Below are 18,676 nucleotides of genomic sequence, written 5' to 3'. Positions count from 1 at the left end.
GGGGGGTAGCTTTCTTGTAACGTAAAGGAAGCTATAGCCCTAGACCGTCCGTTTCTGACATCCCTTGTGAGCGGCGCCGTTTGCGCGACTTGACAGAGGGGAGTAAAGCCTGTTTTATACTTCTGCGTCGAACTGCCGCCGTAGCTACGTCGTAGGCTTTGTGTAGCGCGCGTACCCTACGGCGTACCCTGACGTGCACCTCTCCAAAAATGTAACAACGCGTCAATTCTACGCGGACACAAGCGCGGTGATTGGTCTGCCAGAACCCCTCCCTCGGGGTTTCACATGCTCCCTAGGTGCGCGTCAACGCGGACAACGACACAGAAGTATAAATTAAAACCAACACGTTGCCTACGGCGTATAGGCTCCGGCGTAGGTCCGACGCAGAAGTATAATGAGGCCTTAAGCAGCTGTCTATGATAGCAGCGCTGTCTGCTTCATCCCCTGAGGCGACGGCAGTGCGGGCGAAGCCTGCCACTGCGCGTCGGGAAGTGGAGGGGAGAAGGAGATAGCGAGGCTCGCGGGAGGGTCTCCGGCGAGCGCTCAGCTGTCATAACCGGCTCGAGAGGCCTTTGAGAGCGGCGTTTCTTCTTACGCGGCCCGGAAGAGGCAGCCGGAGAAGGATCATCATACATGGCGAGTCGAGCCCGCAGGGTCGACATCGGCAAATCCTCACACTGTTCGCAGCCGCCCGAGGAAAGGGTGTGCATTAATAGAAAGCCAGTTAATATAAAGTATTTTTGACTCTTTTGTGTTGAGATAACGATGACAAATTCCTCCAAACCTGGCGACAAGGTGAAGGTTATTTACAGGGACACATTAGACGATGTTTGCCAGGCAAGATATGATGAGAAATTGAGTTATATCGATGGAAAGGATCCTTACACAATGTCGAAAGAGGACTGGTTATGTAGGCTAATCCTGCGGCGTACCCCGATATTCAGGAAATAGACATTGCCAAGTATCTCATCCACACCGTTAGTGCGTACACTTTTGACGAATTAAGAGGAAGAAAGTCTCTGAAAGCATACAATTATTTTGTTAGAATGTGCGAGTTAAAATTTTATATGGTCGCATTTGTGCGAGTGCATGGTCATGTACTACTCAGTTAAATTCACGCATGAATTCTCCTGCATTGAACTTGTTTTAGCGCCCGCCAAAGTGAATTTTTGTCCCGCCAAAGTCTTATTTGATCGGTGAGTAATGTAGATGAACTGGGCGCATGTTTAACTGAAAGAACGAGCAGAGAGAGAGAGCCGGTCGCGCGCGCGCTACACTCTCTCTCTCTTCGGAGCCAGGCGAAAGTGTAAACAAGGATTCATCGTCTCCAAACTAAGCGCTGTCTTGCTCTCTCTCCCTCGTGGAAATGTTAGTCTGGAGCCCTGCATTGGTGGTTCACATCGCTGTAGCCAGGCGGCTGATATCTGCACAGCCTTTATTATACGGTACATTTAGACTCAGTGTCAAGACAACACCATCTGGGTAAAAAACTACAACAACACAACGCTCCGAACTAATTTAGTGTAGGAGAGAGATGGAGAGCAGAGGCACGGAGCGATGTGCTCCAGGTGTAACGTTAGCCTCTGCCTCTGGCTCGACCAGCTGATGTGGCCACAGAGAAAGTGATGAAGGTGGACAATCGTCAGAGTGTGCTTCTGCCCAGCCAGCACCTCTCAAGGGCTGTGTCGATAGTAGCCGCCTGGGTACAGCGATTTGACAGCCGATGAGAGCTAACGTTAGCGCATTTAGCTAGCCCATCTTGGAAATGATTAGATAAAGTGTCACATCTCCAGAGCACAAAACCTCTAAATGTTCACAAGAGCAACACTGAACATTAACTCCAGCCAAACGGAGAATAATCGTATGATTTTCATGTTCAGAATAATGCCGATTCAGGATATTATCATGCTCCGTAACACAAACGCTTGACCCACTTGACACACAAGATGGCGCCGTAAGGAGTTGCGGGAGAAATGTGACGTCATCGGAAATCTATCTATGGAACTACGTCAGGCAGCAAAAACGCCCCGCAAAGCATGATGGGTCGCGTTGCATCGATTTGGTCAACAGCGGCGCTGTAAAAAAGTATCTCGGTGGATATTTTATGCAAATGAGAGCATCAAAATGCGGGGCAGCAGCCAATGGAAACTCGGTGGCGAGAATTTGTGTATGGGTGTTGCTATGGTTTCATATTTAAAGCACATTCCTCCAAGCAGCGAAAACGTCACAGGCGTCGCGTCGGAACAAAAATTGATCGGACGCTGGTGGACAAGCGGCTTGAGATCCTCGGCGTGCTGGTCGCTTGATTCGACGGCGGCTTCCTCAGAGTCCAGCGATGCGGAGAGCTTCGCTGAAGACACAGAAATCAGTGAAACAGCCCCTGAGCCTCGCTTATATACGCTAAGCCACGCCCCTTTTGGCGGGCTGTGACGCGTGAAGCGCGCCAAGCGCACTCATTGGATGTGACGTCACGCCAAGGGCTCAGCGATAGGCTGCTGCAGTTGCCGCAGGGCAGCCAATGGGCACGCTAGTAAGCCTGCCCTAGGTCTGCAGGCTGCCGCACTGCGTTGACAAGATTATTAAAAATTAAGGATAATTTTTGGCTTCAGTATCTCGAGAAAGAAGACTTTCCCGCAGCGTAAGCTACTTACGCAATACGAGAGAACCTCTCGTAAGAGAACTTGGACATAGTCACCCCTGATAACAGATCACTCTAAATTGTAATGTAGACATGCATTTTATGAAGCTGCTTTGCCCTTCTTACATCTGAAAAACCTTCACAAAGATTATTATGATGTGCTTATTAACAAGTATTGTCAAAATAAATAAATGAATTGAATAGTAGATAAACACATAGTTCCAACTCTTAAAATGCGCGCACGCGGATCTTTTCTCGTCCTAAACTAATCTTTTTCTCATTCATTAGTGCTGATCTGATCTGTCTATCGGCAGACTGCAGCCATATAGATAGTCCCCAATTAACCCAGACTGGCCGTCACCCAGGGACGGACTGACAATCTGTGCTGCGCGATCCACTGAGAAACATTTAAATTCAGCGCAGAACTATCTATCTCTATTATAAACCCACAATTACTATGTGATTTAAGCTTGTAAAAAGCCAGATGAAACAGCGCTGATATTCTCAACATATTGACGCAAAAAAAAAAAAAATAGGCGAAACATTGTTCCGAGAACAAACTAGCTAGAAGACATTTCACACCAAAACTTATGAATTAACTTTAGTAAAACAAACTTTTTTGGCAGAAATGTGCCTGTATTCATATTTAAAATGCTGTTATATTAATATAGTCATGTATAAATGTATTAGGCCTAATGCAGTAATGTTTTGTTTAGAAGTTATTATTTTATGTATTTTTTTCATATATATATATATATATTTTTTTTTTTTATATTTATACTAAATGTTTGGGCTCCTGTTTTTGATAACACATACAATAGGTTTATAGAAAATCAACAAAAAAAATCAATAAATATTTTCATAATTTTTCAGGAATTGTTTTTTTTTTTAAAACGCTTGTAAGTCTGAACCAGAATATCAAGATATTTTATTATTTCCCATATGATGGTGAAAAGTAAAAAAGTTTCACCATGTAATGTATAATAAATATTGGAGTATAACAAATAAAAATTCCTTCTAGATTATTTTATCCCTTGAGGTAGCCCTCGCACACAAAAAGGTTGAACCTGGTATATAGTAACTATATGTTTTATAATTACAAGTTTGTGTAATTTGAGGTTACTGTAGCCAGTGACATTTCATTATTTATGGCATTGTAAAAAAAATTGTTTTTATTTGAAGGCTGAGGCTTCATTAATTATCACAACCCCAATCATCATTTGTTTTGAGATGTTACTTGCTTGTCTGATAGGCTACAGTATTGTGGCATATAGTATCAGGACATCCTGGCTAGTGTCTGTCGCACACGGCTAGAGGCGAAAGGCCGGATGATGGGCCTATTTGGGATAAAGTCCAGGGCTGTTTTTTAGCCCCAGTCCGTCCCTGACTGAAACTATATGAAACCATTTAAAGAATGTTAAATGAACAAGCTGCTTTTGTTGTATTTGGATTGTGCAATGGTATTGCATAGGAAATACTAATGTTTTTGTATTCTGTTTATATTTGTTTGTCAACATTATAATGATGTAAGACAATAATTATTTTTATTTTTTATTAAAATATGAGATGTTTTAAAAAGGTAGGCATTATAAGCAAGAGCTTCAGCCTACACCTGTTTCAGACTGTGCTGTTGTTTGTTAGCTCAACTGTGTCTGAAACTAAACTAAACATTTGTTAGGCTACTGTATAGGCCTATTTGTTAATCTTAGTTAATAATAATACAACTTTTAATTGTTTGTTCATGTTATGTCACAGTCAGTGCATTAACTAATGTTAACAAATACAACTTTTGATTTTAATAATGTTTTAGTAAAGGCTGAAATTAATATTAATTAAGATTAATAAATTGTGTAGAAGTGTAGTTCATTATTAGTTCATGTTAACAAATTTAACTAATGAAACCTTATTGTAAAGTGTTACTGATTTCATGATAGCTAACACTTTATTGAATACATAGGCCTACAATTTATAACATCAACATAACTAAACATGAATTCCTCATAATTACCGACTTGATTCTCTGTTTTGTTTGGTAAAGTAAATAATATTTAGTTATATTATCATCATTTCCGAGAGAGGCTCTCTGACCGACTGCTGCTCTCCATCGAGTGAGATATTCCAAATAATTGTGAGGAAGTCATTAAAATATATAAAACACAACAGACAGACGGGTGCTGCTTTAAATACAGGTGATTTATTTTAAAAATAAATGTTTTTTTTTTTTAAAGTGCCCTTTTTGGTCCTTCCGCCCCTGCCCCTGAGGAGGTCTGTGCACGCCACTGCTCATCACAACCATATAAAAAGGCTAAATAAATAAATAAAGCGAAGTGTCTGCAACAATAGGCCGTCGCAAATCAACAGACTAAGTATATGAACTGACAAAATGTAAAAATGTGTACCTTGAATGCAATGTAAGTCGCTTTGGATAAAAGCGTCTGCCAAATGCATAAATGTAAATGCAAATGTAAATAGGAATAAAATAATAATAAATTAAGCGGAGGTGCAGGCGGCCACAAAAAAAAAACAAGGAAAAAAGCAAACAAACAAACACCACGGCCTATCTCTGAAAAATAATAGCCCTATGAACTAAATAATAATAATGACTTTTTATTTCTATTTTTCCTGTGAAGGACAAATAGCCTAAATGTATGTAATCTCTCTATTTATAAGGTATTTTGAATGTTTTTAGTCAGTGGAATTTCTCGCGATCATTGACCTGATGAGAATGTAATGTTATGTTTCTTTGGTTGCAGATGACTTGAGAAGACAAATGTGGCCTCTCTGCTAAAATTGCCAGGGCCTCTTTTTGGTGCCAGTCCGCCACTGCCCACGTCACGATTCGATACACTGAATATTATTGCGATACTCCAAGACATATGATAAAAGGTTAACAAAAAAATGTACAGTTGATTATAATTATTAATTTGGTTTTACATTGTGGGTGTAAATGAATAGGCTTGGACTTGGTAAACCAATGCACAATAGTGGACAATAGTGACACCAGAATACAAATATTTATGATTCTGAAGCTGAAAATACAGAATTAGTTCACTATGCTTGCACTCTGTCACTGACTAGATATATTTAAAATAATCTAGGCCACTTTTTTTCTGGTAGCATTAGACATTTGGCATTATCAGGACTGACAAATATTCCCCCATTGCATTATTGTACATTATACTCAAAATTATTTATAGTAGTTTAATGTCTGACACTGAAACACTGAAAAAGTCCAGGGAGTGAACTTCGAGAGTGCTCTGCGTTCCAGTTCGGAGTGTAATGTTGGTATAGATTATAGAAATATGTCAATACATCTGAAATGTCATTGAAAGCATGGTCCCTCTAGTAAATCACTGCCATTTACACCCCTGGTTGTGAGTAAAACCTAAATGAGCGTATGGACATTATGGATGGGGTAGAGTATATAGAGAGGGAATAGAAATTATACATCAAAGGTGGTGCTGAATATGGCAATAGAGAAGCCAATAGAGGACAGTCACCTGTTATCAGTTAATAATGTACAGTAGGGGGCGGTACATGCTGATTTCACTTGGTCGTATTCACCAAGACAGACGAAGGAGAAAGGCAGGCTGTTTCTCACATAAGCTGTGTCCCAATGTTGAAGGCTGCATCCTTCGAAGGAAACAGACTTCAAGGATGCAGCCTATGCGTCCTCTGAAGGACGCACCATGTAGCCTTCCTAGGATTTCCTAATTGTGCAACCAGGTGTTCCCGATCACGGCTCCTGGCGCCAAGCAACGGTGCGAGAGGACAGCTGCTATCCTGATCATTCATTTTGATAACTGAGTAAACAGCTATGGAGCCAGAATTGGCTATTGTCATTTTTATGTTTTATATTTTACTGGAGGTCATGGTGTGCCCCGGCGCTGCCGGATCATGTATTTTCGGTTTAGCCCTGTTTGAATACAAAACCCAATTTAATATAATAAGTCCAGTATTTCTCGCGCTCGTCATCTGCAGCTGTCACGGTTGCCAGGCGACAAGAACAATCCTTCGTAGGCTAGACCGTTCCGAGCGCGTCAGATGCGCCCTTTGATATAGACCAATTTTCAGTTGGTAAACATGGTGACGTTTTTGTGTGGGCGGAGCTTAGGTGGTGGCAGAACGAGCCCTCTGGCCGCTTCACTAACGTAGGTTTGCAAGTTTTGTTAGCTTGTTTTTTTAATAATGACTGGAGAAAATCCGATTTTATCTTAATGTGCAAGGTTATTCACTGTCCAGGACCGCGATTGTTATTTGCAAAAGTTAATTTTAACAGACATCCCAGATTGGCTGACCATACACGCAGTCAATGAATGGACGATCTGACAGGATTAACATTAACGTTAGTCTCCGGTTGAGTGGACTGACTTCTACACCTACCCGATAGAGAAACTGAGCGTAAACAGAAACTGAGGGCATATAAATCTTTAGATGCCTATAACTGTAATGGCCACGTACAAGACTTGTGTGGTAGCCTATCCGATCCGCAGTTCTGCCTGGCCAGCGCCACGGCCACCAGACACAAAGACGACAATGTAAGTGACATTACGGTGCAATTTTAACGAATGCGATTAAATAAAAATTCCAGATACAGCATATTCATTTTTTAACTATGTATTTATTTCGATTACCCTTTTTTACCAGGTTCTTCAAAAAGTAGTCACAATCAATCAAAACTATGTATAAAATCATAGATGATTCACAAAAAAATCACAATCATTTAGAAAACATTATGCGATAAAATTTCAAATTGGAGCCTGTACTCCGTTGATTCTTGTACCCAACAACACAACAAGATGACATTTAATAACAATAATAATAATTTAAGCTCCTTATAATGAGCCGAATATGTGCTTGTTTGTATTGGCCGCTCTTCCTTTTGCCACCAGCTAACGCCGTGACGTAACTGTGACGTCGGCTTGAAATTGGTCTATGGGACGCTGCTGTAGTTAGCAACAATTTGTTAATATTGTGACAATAAGCCTACATTTTGTTACTTTAATTTTCGGAACTGCATATTTCGTTAAGTATTCACTTACAAATGTGAATTAACCTGAAGTACTTTTTTCCCTCACATCACAATATGATTACATTACACTACACAAAAGTATATAATGTAACAACCAGATATTACTGTATATTGAAAATATACAGAAGTAAAATGCAACATAGCCTACGCAGTAATGCAGTAGTAGCCTAATATAAATGCAGTAGTTATCAAAAGTACTTTTTTCAGAAAGCCGTTGATTGAATCAGCCCTGCAAACCTGTTGGTAGACAACTTAGTGGATAGTGGAAATGATTTTCATTTACCAATTTTATTTGAAAAAATAAAAAGGTATAGAATTTGTTTCATGCAGAAAGTATTACTGTCATTACAAAAATAAACAATGTCCAGAACAATTCATTCTCTTTTATTTACACAATTAAAGTTGCATAAAAATAAATGTACATCATTTTTCTTTTAAAAAATAAAAGTGAAAAAAGTTCAACAAGAATATGTAGAAAATATATATATATTTCAATCATTCTCTCAAGAAGAGAAAACAGCCTGTCCATCCTCTCCCTTCTTTCCTGTGCACTCCTCGCCTCTGCCTCCCTCTGTAGTTGCATTTCTTCTCTGATCAAGTCCAAAAACCCGTCCTGTCTCGCCGCCTTCGTGCTGGTGCTGCTGCCCCTGGCTCCTCCTCACCGTGGGCACCCACTACTGAACTCGGCCCTGGTGTGTCCTCAGGGATTGAGGCGATGAGGACAGGGGGGTTGGTGCAATGCCTCTGTCCCAACACCTCATCCATAAAGACAAACCAGGGCCAAGTTTCAGAAAAGGGTACTTAACACAGAGGAGCAATCTTAAATGCATTGTTAACACTGCAAAATATGACACATCAAGACATGCATACAAAATACTTAAGAAATCATATTTCTGTATACTAAAATTTGGTTAAAACCACATAGCTTGCATGACAGCACTACAAAAAAACATAAAAGTGAAACCCCATTGCCTTATCTACTGCTTTTCTTATTGTTTTAGGCAATAAGAAAATTCTTTATTGGGAGAGTGATATTTCTTATAATAGACAAGTGCAAATATTACAAATAGGTTGTTAAACTAATAACGTTATTACCACAAGTTTTGCCTCAAACTACCTGATAAATGAAGCATTGCAATGGTGACGAAGGAGTTAAGAAGAAGTTTATAAGAAAATTTAACTCTGGTTTCGCTAGCTATTTGAGTAAATGAAAACATAATACTTACATTTTTAAAATGTGAATTTGCTGTCCAACACCGATCTCTAGTCTCGGCCGCCTTTAAAAATAAATAAATAAATGCTGTCGTCAACGGCGCGCAATGACTTATGGGGTAGAATAGGCCGCTAAGTGTCCATTTATGTATCCTTCCTTTCACGGGGAAACGAAGGGTGCATTTGGCGTCGCTTTTGAATCAGGGAAGCCTTCGTCGCGGCGCGATGACGCAACCGGCCTTCGAATACGGCCTTCGAAGGATGGAGAATTGAATTGGGACAGCCTTCATCGAGCCGCGGTGACGCAATCGGCCTTCAAATGCGACCTTCCAAGGATGCAGCCTTTGAATTGGGACGTCCTTCGTCGCACCGCGGTGACGCAATCGGCCTTCAAATACGGCCTTCGAAGGACGCAGCCAGAGAATGGCTGTTTCTCAATTCCAAGAACGCAGAGAACGGACTTGTGTTCTCGTGGAGACCGGTCTTGCCAAGCTTCCTTGGAAGAACGAACTCGGAACCAGCCGCAATGACTTCTGGGACACCAGGCGAGTTCTAGCTCAAGTCTGCATTCGATGCATCCTCGGTATTAAGAACACATCCGGGTTCTTTCATGCGTCCTCTGTACTTGCGTTCCTGAGAATTGGTCTGAACTTCGACGGTTAATAATGACGTAAAACGAGAACACAAGGACGAAAGATCGCTGAAGAACGCATATTGAGAAACACCCAATGTCTAATATGGCGAGAAGTTTCACTCTCACTACACTTCCGGCTTCTGAACTGGTTGCAGTTCCACTCTGATTCCATATGAGGGCGCTCACAGGACGAGTGCAGAATGAATGGAGGTCAATGGTGGTATACCCCTCAAAATCCACTTTTCTCAGGATATAATTTTTTGTCTAGTAATTTGAATGTTGTATTCGAAAGGAGATGCAAAGAAATTACACATTGCTGGGTGTTAGATTTTTTAGAGTCACTTATTTGCTTTAAAAATTCTTTTAAAATGTCAATGACGTCAGAATGCTGACGTCATTAGCAGAATGCTAGCGTGTTATGGGCAACAACAACTCAGCTAGCAGCCATATCACCCTGTAGCCCAAGACTGGTTGCCCACTGAAGCTAAGCAGGGCTGAGCCTGGTTAGTACCTGGATGGGAGACCTCCTGAGAAAAACCAGGTAGCTGCTGGAAGAGGTGTTAGTGAGGCCAGCAGGGGGTGCTCACCCTGTGGTCTGTGTGGGTCCTAATGCCCCAGTGTAGTGACGGGGACACTATACTGTCAAAGAGCACCGTCCTTCGGATGAGACGTAAAACCGAGGTCCTGACTCTCTGTGGTCATTAAAAATCCCATGGCATTTCTCGTAAAGAGTAGGGGTGTAACCCCGGTGTCCTGGCCACATTCCACACATTGGCCCTTACCAATCATGGCCTCCTAATAATCCCCTTACATTGAATTGGCTCCATCACTCTCTCTCCTCTCTCCACCTATAGCTGGTGTGTGGTGAGCGCACTGGCGCCGTTGTTCTGTGGCTGCCGTCGCATCATCCAAGTGGATGCTGCACACTGGTGGTGGTTGAGGAGAGACCCCTGATATGATTGTAAAGCGCTTTGGGTGTACAGTAGTACATATGAAGGCGCTATATAAATGCCTCATTCTATTCTTCTATTCTATTCTAACTCAACCTGTAAGAAATCAAAACTACATAAGTACTCGTTCATTCAACTTTCGACCTAAAACCCATGTTGAACTTGCAAAATCTACAATCAGATCTGAGATTTCTCAACGGCAATTGGGTGAAAGAGACAAATTTAGCCGTCTAGCCCCATTGACTCCCATTCATTTTGCACTCATGGCGATCGCCCCCAGTGGAACTCTGGTGGAACTACAACCAAAATTCGGTACAACAGGGCTTAATAGGGAGTGGGCAGGCTCTTCGTAGACGGGCTCTGACGCAGCCTTCACTTTGGGACACAGCTATAGACATCTTATAGCTAGACGCCCTATAGAGAGCCTAAGTCCCTCCCCTTCCGGTCAACCACCATGGGACCTTAGTTCGGAAAAATATTGTATGGTAGTCAATGGCGAGAGACAACAAATATTTTGATCTCGTTTGAATTGTGCCCTGATTTACACATATGATGTTTGTCAATTTAAAAGATGCATTTTAAAGTCAAGAAAGTCGCAGCTTGATGTAAAACTGCTGAGGTATAAGACTGTGAAAATATGTAATTACAAAGACTACAAACCCAGAAGGCGCACATGCGACGTCATACCTTTTCTCTCAATGAATGAAGCTAACTTTACTGAAGCTAACGTCTGACATTTTTTCTATAGTCTTACATTATAATCGTAACGTAACGCCGTCATGCCTGAGTGTTTTGAGCCAGAATACACACATACGAGCAACGGATCTTGTGACGTACATAATGCGAGACGAGGGATGTAGTTCATTGAGCGATTTACACATAAAACTAAACGTTACTCTTCTGTTTTATGACAAACTGCGACTTTCTTGACTTTCATAATTACCTTTTAAATTGACAAACATCATATGTGTAGTTCAGGGCACAGTTCAGACGGAATAAAAAGATAAGTTATCTCTCACCATTGACTTCCATACATATTTTTTCCGAAGTAAGGTCCCATGAGCCGGAAGCGGAGGGGCGGGACTTAGGCTCTCTATTGGGTCTGAACTTCGACGGTTATGATGACGTAAAACGAGAACACAAGGACGCAAGATCGCTGAAGAACGCTAGTTTTCTTGCGCACGTGGTTGGCGGAACCAAGCACACGTGTGTAAATGTAGCCATGGAAGAGGTTTATAATCAGGTAAAGAGTGTATTATTGTCGGTTTGGCAAAGAGTTATTTAACTAATCGGTATCGATTGTATTGATACTGCTGTCTAATTCTGTTTTTAAAGTGCACCGTATTTAAGCTTCCGTGTCTGTGTGTGACCGTTGGAGCTAACAGTATCTCTCTTTCTCTATCGTTTGGGCTTTATCTTACTGCTGGTTCTGCCCTTGTGAAAAGAGAAACAAAATATTGTATGTTCTGAATATTAACTTGAGATATAAGCTTTTGTGTTGCTTAAACTTTTCACTCATGTTTTGTTTCCATTCTTTTCATGCGTAACAGCAGCTGGAAGAACAAATCAATGGACAAGAAGAGGAACCGTGCCATTTGATGTTTTGTGATAAATGATATATTTTATTTATTTGCATATTTTTACAATATAAATCATAGTCCTAACATTCATTTATTTTGTAGCCTGGCTACATCATGCTCAGTCAGTATACTAAATACTAAAACGCTACCACTGGAAGTGTCATGATTGCACAATGGAATAGCTGTGAATGATTGTTAAAAGATGAATGCAATTAAGCTGCCAATTATAGTGATCAATTTTTCATTAACACGTTTGATGCGTTTAAGAGACTGGGCTAGTTGTCACAGGAGCTACAGTCTCAGTAACTAGGCTAGTTTTCCTGGCAGTGATTTTTGTATGTTAGTTTTAAACGGCATTAAAATTCTAATTTATTTTTGCTGTAGGCATTGGGCAAATACAATAAAACCATATTGAGTTTAACATCTTAACAGACAAAGGAATTTTTCATAAATGTTAGTGCAAGTTGTCACATGTGCTTAATATGTTGTAATTTTGTAGTTTAGTAACTTAGAATATTTGTTGGTTTAATGTCTTGTGCGTTTAAATTTAGCTGAAAAGCTAATATTAGTTTAATGGCATAGTATAATGTGTATAGTGTGATGTGATAACCCACTTCTGGGGCATGTTTTCACTGAAGGGCAACATGTTCAATGAACAGTTTCACTAGTCTCGTAAGGTGTACGTAGTTGTACAGTCAGACGGTAAGGTTTCACTGACTGTATCCCACCATATATATATTTGAAGTCCGGCTCTCCTGCATCCTTCGGCCAGATCAGACGGAATTGTCGCAGCACCGTGACCAGGATGAGGAAGAGCTCCATGCGAGCTAGATTTTCTCCTAAACACACACGAGATCCTAGGAAAAAGAAAAGTGAATGAACGTAATACAAACGCACAGTTTGTTCACATTCTACTACACAAATGTGCTTTCTATTTGATCAATGTATTGTTTTGATCATACCAATGACCCTGTCTGTATAGTGTGTAAGGGACACCTCTGTCTGGATTACATATAAATAAGCAAAATGAGTCTAGATTAAAATACTTCTTTACACTGTCTAATAAAACATGCACAACATACCAGCAGAAAAAGGCATGAATGCATCAGGCTTCACAAATTCCCCCTTTTCATTCAAGAAGTTTTGAGGGTTGAATTCATGTGGAAACTTCCACTGACTTTCCTCTCTGAGAGCAGATGACAGATAGGGGATGATAAGTGTCCCCTGTAAGAGCAGATGTTTTTAACAAGATTAGCAAACCTCCCTTTCATAGTGAAGATGCTGTTTAGGAGTTGCAGTAATAACAGTTTGGGTGATGGATTGTTTTGATAAGATTAAATAGTGGATATATGTTCTACACTCTTTCTTTTACGCCAGTTTTATGTGCCATATTAACTCTAAACCTTTGATGTAAAGAAACATTTGTTGCCACACAGCAATTATAGTAAACGCCACCTTTGGGATGCTGTAGCCCTGGAGTTGAGTGTCGGTTCTAGCGGTGTGAAACACACTGAGAGGAACAATGTCACCAACACGCTGACCCTCATGAATCACTGCTTGAACGAAAGGCATGGCGTTTCTGTCCTCATATGTGACATGTTCACGAGCACCCAGGACTTCATCAATCTCCCGCTGACATTGCTCTGAAGATGTATAAATAGATATTAAAACAAAGACACAAATGGACATTGAAAAACTATGAATGCTACAAAAAATATGCATTATATCATTTCAGAATCTTATTTTGCTGCATATTATTCTTTAATGCAAAATCCATAAAGAAATCTGTAACCCAGCCCACCTCATTTTTAGAAACAGAAATTTGCAATAAAACACACACATACATTCTTGAATATGTGGTTTACGGGGACTCTCCATAGGCCTAATGGTTTTTCCATCCCCTTACTCTAATACTAAAAGCCTACCCCTAAACCCCATCACAGAAAACGTTATGCATTTTTACACACACACACACACACACACACACACACACACACACACACACACACATATATATATATATATATATATTTTTTTTTTTATATATATATATATATATATATATATTAAAAAAAAACAAATTATTATGATTAATAAGCTGTTTTACTCATGGGGACCAAAAAATGTCCCCACAAGGACAAGGAATTCAGATATTGCCATCTTTGTGGGGATATTTTGTCCCCATAACGTCCAATATACACAGCTATCATTTTGGGGGGGGAAATATATATAAAATGTATGAATATTCATTTTTTCATGACTAATCTTTAGCCAAATAAAATATATCAAAATGACATGGATTTATGTAGATAATTAACTTTGACATGCAAAAGTGTTTAACATAAAAACTCTCAATTAGACACATCTTATCCACATTCCTTACCCTGAATATGAGTGTGCTTCATCAAATAGAGTGTTAAAGTTCGGAGTGTGTTAGAGGTTGTGTCAGTTCCAGCCACAAACAGGTCAAACAGCAAAGTGGTCATTTGTGAGTCATCAAAGGTTGTGCGTTGATCTCTCTGAAAATAAAATGATCTACTCACAAACCATTTTAAATCAATGAATATTAAACTCATATGTCGCTGAAAAAAATCAATAAAAATACATAACACACACAAACCATTGTAAGTATTACCTTCTCCATCTCCTCCAAGTAACAGTCAATCACGTCTCTTGGCTCCCCAGCAACATGTGACTTCCTGTGCTCATCCACAACTTTAAGAATATGTTTTCTGATTGTCTCAAAATAGTGAAAAGCTTTCCAGAATGGCAGTGGAAAAATCCTTAACACTGGGGCTATTTCATAGAGCTGCAATTCAGAATAAAAGCTTTTATATATATATATATATATATATATATATATATATATACATACATATATATATATATATATATATATATATATATATATATATATATATATATATATATATATATATATATATATATATATATACATATATAGGCTATATATACAGTAGGGGAAATAAGTATTGAACACGTCATCATTTTTCTCAGTAAATATATTTCCAAAGGTGCTATTGACATGAAATTGTCATCAGATGTTGGTAACAACCCAAGTAAGCCATACATACAAAGAAACAAACAAAAATAAGTTCAGAAATTAAGTTATGTGTAATAATGTGAAATGACACAGGGAAAAAGTATTTTTGTTTGAAAAATGATGACGTGTTCAATACTTATTTCCCCCGCTGTATATAAATGCCAAGTCACCTTTATTTATATGGCGCTTTATACAATAAAGATTGTTTCAAAGCAGCTTTACAGTGATAAACAGGAAAATAATCATTAAACAGAAAAATCTTACAATCTATGTACAATGTACAATTTATTTTAGTGGTGGCTATTTACACTAAGTGAAAACAAACACTATAAATAACAGTAGAGAATAAATAGCAGCTTGCTTACACAAAGTGCAAATATCAGTAATATGCCTATTGCCTATATCTATCCAATGGGGGGCGGAGTTTGTGAAAATAGCCTGTTTAACAACCAGGTTGGATATGTAATTAGATGCTGCCTTAATTTTTCGTTGTATTTACCATTGCCCATGGTCCAATGAAAATCTTTAAAAGTTTTTCCATAGTTGTGATCAATGTCTGGAAATATTCATCCTGATAATTGAAACGTGAGCCAAAAATGATTGAGGCAATGATGTTTGAAGCAGCTCGGTGGTACAGATGTTGAGGGTCAATTGACTCTCCTGGTAGAGTTGTAGAGATATAAAGACAAGAAATGTTTACCATTCATGAATTTGTATTTTCTTTGGCAACTTTGAGATTTAAAAAAAAAAAAATCTATATTCAAACATAGGACACTGAACGTGTGATTAAATGTGTTACGTTAATATAGAGATTGAAAGTGACAGGTGAGGAGGCGGTATATACCAGCAGATTCCTCCAGTTGTGCGCAGATATATTTGACTTCTTCCAGAATCCTCTGCTCCATACTTCTCTTTCCAAGGCCAAAGTTCCTCAGTGTGGTCAGAGTAAAGCGCCGATGTTCCCGCCAGCTGTCTCCATAATCTGCCATGATCACCCCTAAACACACAAAATGATCAGGGAACACTCTAAGCCCAGCAGAGAGAATGTTGCAGTGCAATGCACTGTTATGTGAGTAGTATATGATTTGCTGCTTGAGTACTCAAGTATTTTGTGTATGCTGTATTACCTTTGCTCCTTGTTATATGACTGACCATCATGTTATCTGGTCTACCAGCAAACTCCGCCGCTTTTGTGATCAGTGCCTCCCTGATCATTTTCTGTCCTGTCAACACCACTGCTGGCTGTCTGCCAATGTTCAGTGCGTAGATTGATCCATAGCGCTGAGCAAACTGTACAAAAACATTCAAGTTGAAGACCACAAACTCAGAGCAGCATGTCATGCTGTATGAATGTAGTCTGATTTCTTTTCATAACTTTTCATAAGGGTACGTTACAGGACAACGATATGCTTAAAACGGAAAAGTTTTTCCTTTGAGTTTTCCGCGACCATTGGCAAAACGATCCCCATTCACACAGATCCGTGAAAACAACTAAAAACGCTGTATTCATTGGATTTTATTTTATTTCATTTTTTTATTGAAAGCCAGTAACATACAAATAATAAACATGACAATAATCCAACATATAGGCTAGTGTAAAAAATATTAACCGGAGAACTCAAGGAAAAATTTCTCAGTTTTAAGCATACTGTTGTCGTAAACGTACCCTTAGTTTGATGTATTTAGTACTTTTAATGCAGCAGTCTCCTGTTTACGACTGATGTGCTTACCTTGTCAAAGTCCTTTAACGGGTTTATGCGGTCAAATTGTAGCAAATTTCCAAAAAATGGAACAGGAGTGGGTCCAGGGGGGAAGTTTTTAGGTCGCCGAATTCTGAACTGCAAGAAGAGAAGAAAGGCTCCGAGACACAACAGAACCAGTGCGGTCAACATGTTTACTGATCTACTGGACAGCCCGTCTGAAACCTGCTATTTATGCAAATAGAGAACTGATACGCATGCACAGAAAACTAACTATACTTCATTCAACTCTGCGGAACTCTTAGAACTTTGCTGAACTGGAGTCTGGAAAAATAGACTAACTTATAGGTGAAAAGTTAAAGGTGGTATCAGCGATTTCAGGCCGAAACATAAATGATCACATTCATCTAATATTTCCTAAAGATCCGCTAGCTGCCCGCCCCATAAGCATGCTGTCTAAAAAACGCTTCTCTCTAGGTGGCCTAGGCTCTGAGATCCGCACACAAAAACAGTTGGTATCAACAACATCACAGCGCAACCATAGACTGTAAAAGAGCGCAACGCGTCAACATTATGAAGCTGCAGACTCGGAGCCTGCAGCTACAGTCCCCCACCCAGAGTCCCGCATTCTCAGACCCCTCATTTTTCGAGACAGCGCCTCCTGCTGTCCGAAAGATCGTATAACACCCTTATCCAAATGCCATTGAAAACAATAGGATGCAATATTACGGTCTCGTTTTATTTAAAGTTATCCGAATAAATATTTGCGTTCCCTGCTTAATGCATGTGCCAAAAAAAAAAAAAACTCATTGTGTTCTCTGACTAACAAATTACCCAGTAGTTATTTTTTGAGCGTGGGTGTAATTGAAAGAAAATTACTGATGGAGGGGATACAATTACAGATTGAACTATCTTCTGAAAAATATTAGGCTATGTGATATTATATTGCTACAATGTTTTTTTTTTATTCAAATTCCCATTTTCTTTCAGTTCCACCTATAATGGTCTAATTAACATTATACCATGCTAACATTACAAAACCTGTTTTTTGATATTTTGAATGCGAAGCAAAACTCAAATAAGAATAGACAAAAAAACAATAATAAACAATTCTGTACTTTATTTAACGATCACCTAAACTTGATTGACCTAAACGATCATCTTGCTGTAAACAGCAAAAAGGAAGAAAGAATTATGTAGTGCATGACTTTACTTTTTGTCTTCAATTTATAAGTCGTTTTGGATAAAAGCGTCTGCTAAATGAATAAATGTAAAATAAAATGTAAATGCATAAGGTAAAATAATTACTTTCTGGTAGGCGAATGTTCCTTCTTTTTGCAATCGCTCTGTCAAATTCCTCGACGTCACTAAAATAAAAGATGAATGCCGATGAATGCAGATGAATGAAAGTAATTTTAATACTTACGTTTTATAAGAACTAATTTAAGTAGTCTACATAAATTATATAGGCCTAAAGTAAAATAATTACTCCGACATTAATTAGGCTAATTCAATTTATAGTTTAAAAAAAGGTCAAACGGTAAATCTGATTAAATAATTAATGATGACATTCTTTGATATTAACACACTTAATGTATTTAATTGGTCTACTTTAATGTCAACTAATTTTAATAAAATTTTTACAACATGCTTGTCTACAAAAAGTCCAAGGTTAAAGGATAACTTTCAAAATATTTTCAGGGGAAAAAGGCGAAAAAACATAGGCCTACATTAACGGCTCAAATGTAACTATCTTTACAAATATTAAATGGACTATTCATATGTTGGTGTATCGATGAGCTATAAAGTAGTTTGATAAAAAAAAGAAATCGAATGAGTATGATTCGCTAAATAAAATAAAATTTG

The 18,676-nt window shown here is 39.0% G+C and overlaps 1 protein-coding gene across 1 annotated transcript; it reads right to left on the bottom strand.

The window, feature by feature from the left end:
- Nucleotides 1-12,063: 12,063 nt before the first annotated feature.
- LOC308699938 (cytochrome P450 2J4-like) lies at nucleotides 12,064-17,399 on the bottom strand. The gene is made up of 9 exons (XM_081381127.1): nucleotides 16,841-17,399; nucleotides 16,238-16,400; nucleotides 15,955-16,107; nucleotides 15,610-15,770; nucleotides 14,682-14,855; nucleotides 14,430-14,565; nucleotides 13,502-13,689; nucleotides 13,129-13,270; nucleotides 12,064-12,903 (listed from the first exon to the last, which is right to left on the bottom strand). The coding sequence occupies exons 1-9, from the start codon at nucleotides 17,000-17,002 to the stop codon at nucleotides 12,695-12,697; spliced, it is 1,488 nt and encodes a 495-aa protein (XP_081237253.1). The 5' UTR covers nucleotides 17,003-17,399; the 3' UTR covers nucleotides 12,064-12,694.
- Nucleotides 17,400-18,676: the final 1,277 nt, after the last annotated feature.

This window comes from Scardinius erythrophthalmus (assembly GCF_964197995.2).
Source record: "Scardinius erythrophthalmus genome assembly, chromosome: 12".
NCBI lineage: Eukaryota > Metazoa > Chordata > Actinopteri > Cypriniformes > Leuciscidae > Scardinius > Scardinius erythrophthalmus.
Note: the sequence above shows the minus strand (reverse complement) of the source record. Positions and strands in the feature narration are given on the sequence as shown.